Source organism: Ailuropoda melanoleuca, chromosome 4, assembly GCF_002007445.2.
Source record: "Ailuropoda melanoleuca isolate Jingjing chromosome 4, ASM200744v2, whole genome shotgun sequence".
Lineage (NCBI taxonomy): Eukaryota > Metazoa > Chordata > Mammalia > Carnivora > Ursidae > Ailuropoda > Ailuropoda melanoleuca.
In genome coordinates this window covers 86,539,677-86,547,187 of record NC_048221.1, presented here as the reverse complement: position 1 = coordinate 86,547,187, position 7,511 = coordinate 86,539,677, and the positions used below count along the sequence as shown (strand labels likewise).

Genomic DNA, 7,511 nt, shown 5'->3' with positions numbered 1-7,511 from the left:
TTTTTTTTAAAACTCCACAAGCTAAAAAAGAGAAAAATCTTCCTCCCAAACTGACTACTTGCCAACTAATGTTAAATGTTTCAGAACTGAACAGACCCATTTCAATCTAACTGAACTAATTCAGTTATATGAATTATATAGGTGATATTCAAAAAAAATTGGTATTGGTTTGGTCTCGCTACAATAAACTTCCATAGTAGTTTGTAAGATGGTGGCTGTCACAATAATCATTATTAATTTGTTATGTAAATATGGCTAGTTTCAAGAAAACCTAAGAAGTGTTAGAGGATATTTATATTACAAAAGGATTTGTGCTTCAAAGAAAACAATGACAGAATCCCTTAAAACAGCTATGATTCAGTACACTTTATTTAACTTAATTTACAATACTCAGTTGCATGCCATTTTTATAAAACATATCTAGTAGGTATATAAAAGTAACTAGATATTGTCCTTTTTCTTCCTATCTCTGCCTGCTTCAAACCACTTGGGCCTCCCTCTAACCACTTGAATATTAGTATTCTTGTCAAAAGAAGGTAAATGCAAGTCAAAAAGAAGCTCATAATCAGCTGATTTCCAGAGCTGGATCATAAGACTCATATTCCTAGAAACATAATCAAAATAGACATTTTCTTGAAATAATTAGAGCTATGTTTCTCAATCTCTTTTACCCTATGACATGTAGTAAAAATGAAATTTGTATGTCATGCTATTGTAAAAACATAGGAAGCTGCTGGAAAATCGGAGTACCAGGGACTCCAGCTGCCCCAGACCCTGCGTCACCACCAGAAGGACTAAAGGAATAAGTGTCTCTGCACACTATAATCTACTGGTAAGAAAACAGTGTGCTTGGCACCACTACTTGCCAGGTTCTAAATCAGAATAAGACAAGCTTCTACTTCCAACGGCTGTGAATGATCCTCCCTATGGACTGGACATTTCTAACTAAAACTAAATTTCCTACTCTTTAAGAATAAACAGGATATGATTCTATTTATATGAAGTGTCCAGGATACTCAAATCCATATGAACAAAAGGCAGATTAATGGTTTTCAGGAGACGGGAAGGGAGGAATTGAAATTAACCACTAATAGGTAAAGGATTTCTTTTTGGGGTGACGAAAATGCTCCAGAATTAGATTGTGGTGATGGCTGCACAACACAGTGAATTAGCTAAGAACCACTGAAGTGTACACTTTACATATAGAATTTTATGTTATGTGAAGTATATATACCTCAATAAAAAAAGTGCTATTAAAAAAGTGAATAGTATATACTGTGCTATATAAAAGTGAACATTAATATATATGATTATGAACATGCTCCCTTCTCTATAAAAATAAGTTATATAATTACTGATCAATGCCTTTTTAAAAATACTTAACATTTTTAGTAAAGAAAAATTATTTAAGGAACTAGCATAATTTCCACATTCCATTGATCATTTATTATTTGAATAACCTATTTCAGGGCTTCCTATATCACTCTGAATAAACAAAGAGCATTTTTACCCTTGTGTTATATACTTGAGTAATAGATCGGTTACATCAAGTCGCCGTGAACTAAAAATTCATCACTTACATTAAGTGGAAAATTAGACAGAATAATTTTAAATGACATTATTCATTGCTTAGAAAATAATTCATCCAAGAAAAATAATTACGGAAAGAAAAACTGTAAGTTGATTAGACATAGGATTAACCTACTGAAAAAATAATACAATATGAAGCAAGGGTATAGTGAAACCCATAGTCTTTCCTCTCACTTTGAAAATTTATGATTCTTTGGACAAACCACATTTCTTAAATGAGTGTGCGGCTTCTCTGAATAAAATTCAAAGGCAATTTCCCTTGGGAAATGGACATACAACCATACCAGGAATGATTTTATGCTGGACCTCAAAAGTCATTTCATAAATGTTTTGAAAAATTTTATTGCTTTCTCCATTTTCATTTTTGCTACATAAACTAGAATGGCTGAACTAACTCCAAAACACAAGAAAACTGAGAAAACCCCTGTAGTTGCTAAGTGTCCAGGACACGTGCTACTAGCATTAAAGGGTGTTTACTTTCTCTTGGTGCTGATGGATATGTGAGGTTCTGAAGGTTGCTTTACACATCAAAGGACTCAGCACTATTTATTTGTGATAGTTTTATGTCAGAGGATGCAGGAAGAGTTTGGTAATGGAAGATGAGTAATACAGGCTTTTCACTTGATGAAAGGTCATAAGTTTATTATTAAAGTAAGAACAAATTTTGGAAGATTTCTGCTAATATAGTTGGACTTACAAACTTTTAGAGAAAGAAGGAATAGAAAGAGTTCTTCCTGGACTCTCACATTAGTCGATGAGCAATCTTTAGAATGTGTATGTATATTCCTATTAAAAAAAAGAAAAACTGAAGTGTTTATAGGTTCCCTCTGGTAATCTCAGATGATTGAGCAATTTAGAATGTTCTTTATTCATGGGAAACTTGTAAAGACTGTGACTTTCATGTGGAAAAAAAGAATGGTCAAAAGGAAACACCCAGTGATTCTGATTTCAGTTTTTATTAAGGCATTTTAAAAGTTTAAGCAAACATTAGATGTCTCTTTAATTTGTTAATAGGAGAGAGCAGGGTGTGTGTGTGTGTGTGCGTTGTGTAACACTCATGCATCTTGGAATGACTGAATGCTTGTACTTAAAAGTTTATATTTACATTCAAATACTCTAGGTGTGTGGCTATTACTCAGCACCTACACCACCCATGAGAAATTTTATTTTGATCACACATTAGCTATTTCAAAGAAAACAAATATAATAACCTTAGCAAAAGTTGAGCCAACTTTTTCAACCCCTGAATAGTTATTAATTGGTACTGAAATCTTAAACCTGGGTTTGGAATCAGATGATTACTATAATGTATTTCCATGTACTTATAAAGTTAGAACTTTTTTAGGTTTTATCAAAACCCAACTAGGCCCATGGAAGCATGCAGCACATGTGAGAGTCACAGGCCATATGGTGTAAAATGGGAAAAGGTTGAGAAATGCAGTTCCAGAGAGATAGAAAACAAGTCAACCACCTCATTCTTAGGCTATTGTAGTCCCCCTAAATAATAGCTCTTCTAAGTCAAACAGGCCCTATGCCCTAAATCACTGCTCATTTGATGTAGTCTCTGGACATTTTGATGACTCTGTTGCTCTACTTTTTTAATGCTCTGAATCATCAATGCCCCTTGTAAAGCGCAGCATCCAGAAGTAAAATAGTGCTCAAAACAGGAGCTGACCAATGCACAGGAAAGAAATGACATCTCTTTCTTAACGCCAAACAACTGTTCCCAACTTTCATACATTGAAGGAGCCTTTTTATTATTCCCGCCTCAATGTTTAATATCCCATTATTTTGAAAGATTTTCCTATTAAACTGTATTTCTAAAGGAATAACTATTTTTCCCAAGATCTAAATAATCTTAATACACTAAAATTCACATATTTCTGAGAAAAACAAAGACCTATACAGTGACAAGTAAACATGTAATTACTATCCTATAATTCCATCACCTGTGCTATTTCTGCATCCAAATCTAATGACTGAGTTTCCTCCTCATTATGTGTCAGATTTTCTTGCTTCTTTATATGCCTAAAAGATTCTTGAGTGCTTGCTGGGCATTGTAAATTTTAAGTTTTGGGTGCTGGATTTTTTGGTATTCCATTTGATATCTCTGGTATATTTGTGTGGTGTGCAGATAAGTTACTTGAAAATATTTTTATTCTTTTGAGCCTTGCTTTTAAGCTTTGATAGGCAAGCCCAGAACAGCCTTTAGTCTAGGGCTAATCTTACCACATTACTGAGACACCTTTATGAGGACTTGACTTGACGTCCCATGTGTAAAGAACTGTTTGGAAACAAACTATTCTTGGTCCTGGGTGAACTCTAGGGATGTTTCTGTGAGATTCTTTGTCCTTAGTAATTTCCTCACGTACATGCTCTCAACAGTACTCAGCTAAAGACTCAAGGGGAACCCTCTACAGATCTCTGAAACTCAGTTTCTGAGTAGCTCTCTCCTCTCTGAAACTCTGTCCATAATTCTATTCTCCTCAGTACCCCCGAAGTCCAAACTGTCTCCTCAACCCACGGAGATTACTAGGACTTTTGGGTTCTTTCTCCCTGAACTAGAGTTGGAAATTCTCTCCCATAAATAAAACTTGGGGAAGTCCAGGGCTCACCTTCTTTGTTTCTGTTCTCTCAGAAATCACTGTCCTGTGCTATTTGCATACAATATCTGAAAAACCGTTGTTTCATATATTTCACTCAGTTTTTTAGTTTTTTAAGACAAGAAGCTATATCCAGTCTATTAGTCCATCACAGCTAGAAGTGGAAGTTTTGTTGTTAATGCTGTTTAACATATTCAGGGCCACAGTCTGCAGCCACACAGCCTATGAACTGCGTAACTCCGGAATACAATGTGCACACACCCATATCCTATCCTCACCCTAGATTTGAGTAAAATGGCAGCCCTAATCATACTGACTTTTTATAATGAGCTTGTAATCAGAACTACTCATATTTGGGTAAGAATAATAACTCAAATGAAGACAATTCCTAATTTATAATTGTGATGGTCTTGTTGTTTGGCATTTGAACAAGTGTTCTCATCAAAACAATATCATAAACGACGATTCGGTTCCCACAAGAGAACCTAACATTATTGAAGTGTAATGCCTACAGTAATTGATTAAAAAACCTAAGTGCCACTTATAATGTGGTTCCTGTGAGAAGACACAAATGGAATTCTAACTAGAGATTTCAATAACACATTTCTCTCCATTGTTCACTTAGGGTGCACATACATTCACATGGAAGAGGGTGGGAGAATAAGCATCAAGATCGTAAAAATTCAGACGGACATGAGATAGATACTAAGTTGTAAACTGTATATTAACACTGGGACAGACCTCTTTTTACCCATGTAAAGGTATATTACAGAAGCATCTCTTTAAACATAGAGACTGACTTATGATGACAGCAAATAAAATGTACTTACTCATCCAACTCTTCTTCTTCTGTTTTAGAACTATCAGCATAGAGGTACTTGCTCATGTCCACAGGTCTTACATTTTTTCTTTTTGTAGACTGAGGAGGAGAATCTTTTATAGTTACAAAAGTTTCTGGCTCATCGAATGGGTTCAAATACTGTGGAGTCTGTATCTCTTTTAAGGGATTATAGCTATTATTATAAAAAGATTCCTCTGATTTCTTAGGAGAAGCTGTTTCAGTGATGGGTTCTATAAAACAATACCAAAAAATGAATTAAATCAAATTATTATTATCTGATATTTTCTTACATTTTTAGTGTTTACATAAATAATCTTGAATTAATACTCTAGGAGGCTAAAAGAGTCAAAACAATAGTATGTTTTAGAGGGGCTAAGTTCAGAAGATGTGTTACCTAAGATGTTTGTCTACTTCTCCAGGAATGCTGCTCCCCAAGATGGCAGCTCTGAACAGGCTATTTTTATTTTTTAATTTAATTTAATTTAATTTATAGAGGGGAAGAGGGAGAGGCAGAGAGAGAAGGAGAGAGAGAATTTTAAGCAGGCTCTGCACCCAGCATGGAGCCCAACGTGGGGCTTGATCTCACAACCCTGAGATCATGACATGAGCCAAAATCAAGAGTCGGATGCTTAACCAACTGAGCCACCCAGGTGCCCCTAAAATGGCATCTTTGGAATATCCTTGGAGTCTCTAATATTATTAGCATTACAGTATGCCAATTTTTGAAATTTTAACCTTCTTAGAGGTACAATATTCTATTTATTATTTCATTTGTCTACACTGATATAAATTTTTTTTTAAGAACATAAAGTGGATTAAATTTTGAAATTGTCTTTGGTAGTTACATAAGCAGAGACCGCTTAGGAAACTGAAAATTCATTCTGGACTGTATCAAATACATACCCACATATCACTGAATTTGTTTCACAAAGCCTTCCAAAAGTAGGTTTCTGTATGCTACAAGACCTTAAAATTTAGAGCTTTGAATGAGATGGCTGATTTTTTCAATATAACTTTGATCCAATAAGTACTCTATTTAATAATGTAAAGAACTAAGGTCAGAATTCTCAGGTAGAAAGCACTATATTGAAATCATATTGTTAAATTTTATTATTTTAAATTTCATTTTAAAAACCAAGGTACGTTTAAAAATAAAATTCTGACTCCCAGCACAAAAAGCACTACAGCAGCACCATATCCTCTAATGATACTTATGAAGTGCTTAGTACCAGCCATTTTCTTCTTATGTGACTTAATATTTTAAAACAAAACTAGAAATTATAATAAAACTGTCCGACATTTGGTCATGGATTCTGATTAAAGTAAATGTTTTCCCAGACTGAAGAAAAGTTTCAGAAAGCCAACAATCAGAGGGTAGTTTAAAAGTTAATTTTAATTATGCCGTGCAATTCTATCAAAATACTCTAGGAGGCAGAAAACTGGTTACTGAAATTCTCAAGAAAAATAACTATTTCATAGGTGACACTTCAAGCAATTTAATCCAATTATTATAAAAATTTCATGACTGACATATTTATGACTTTGATATTTTAAAGTCAAGCTCCTTTTACTTATATTTTAGACAATAGCCCAGAAAACTTACTTTGTCTTTATACTGGAGAAAAACCTCTGAATTGAAATTCCATACACCATGGAGAAACAATTATAAAGTGTGAAAGAGAATTCATAAAATCATAATAAATACTGAAATGAATTTAAATAAATCTTAAACTTTAAATTTCAATTTAAATTTAGACTATGCTAGAGAAGTGACACAGTAACTGTGTAACTTTTTTGACACCAAGATAATATTCAAACTTAACACTTCATTAGAATCTTTGTAATAATGTAAATGAGGCATTTTCTTTTCTCTATAGGGGAAAAGAGGCTGGAAAATTTTTGCCTATTCAATTTTTATTAACAAATATCAAGTTTCAAATGCTTGAGAAACCGACAAAACTAATCAATGGAAATAAGATTTTTATTTTTACTTTCAGGAAGAGGATTGCAAAAATTGATCTAAGCAAATTCATCAGTTACAAAACCAAAAGCAAAAAAGTATTCAAACTATAGAGCATAGTTTGAAGATGACAGAAATGGCAACAAAGAAGGGTTTAAAATGAGATTATTTTATATAAAAGCTAACACATTTAATAACTTTCTAAGAGGGTCACTGATGCACAGAATGTCATGAATCTAAGAGGAGAATTGAAGCTGTAAAAGCGAATAAAAGAACCATCTAAACAACTTCAACACATTATTGTTTCCTTAAATGCTTTTGTTACTTGAGGATGTGAATTTTTCATCAATAAAAATTTAAAAAATATTTCTAAAAAAACAAGTATTCTTCTATTAGAAAATTACTTAGACCAAAGACTCTAAGACATGTATATTTAAAGAAAATATTGGTTGCCACATTTTTTTTTTTTTTTGGCTCTATAGGCATGGTTAAAGATTCTGAATCAGTTGACTAACCT

General features: G+C 33.4%; 1 protein-coding gene across 1 annotated transcript in view; it reads right to left on the bottom strand.

Annotated features, from left to right (window-relative positions):
- EHBP1 (EH domain binding protein 1) overlaps nt 1-7,511 on the bottom strand; it is a 244,034-nt gene that overhangs the window by 135,960 nt on the left and 100,563 nt on the right. Inside the window, exon 7 of the mRNA XM_034657273.1 lies at nt 5,024-5,264. Within this exon, the coding sequence (XP_034513164.1) occupies nt 5,024-5,264 (241 nt within the window). The remainder of the gene's footprint in view (nt 1-5,023; nt 5,265-7,511) is intronic.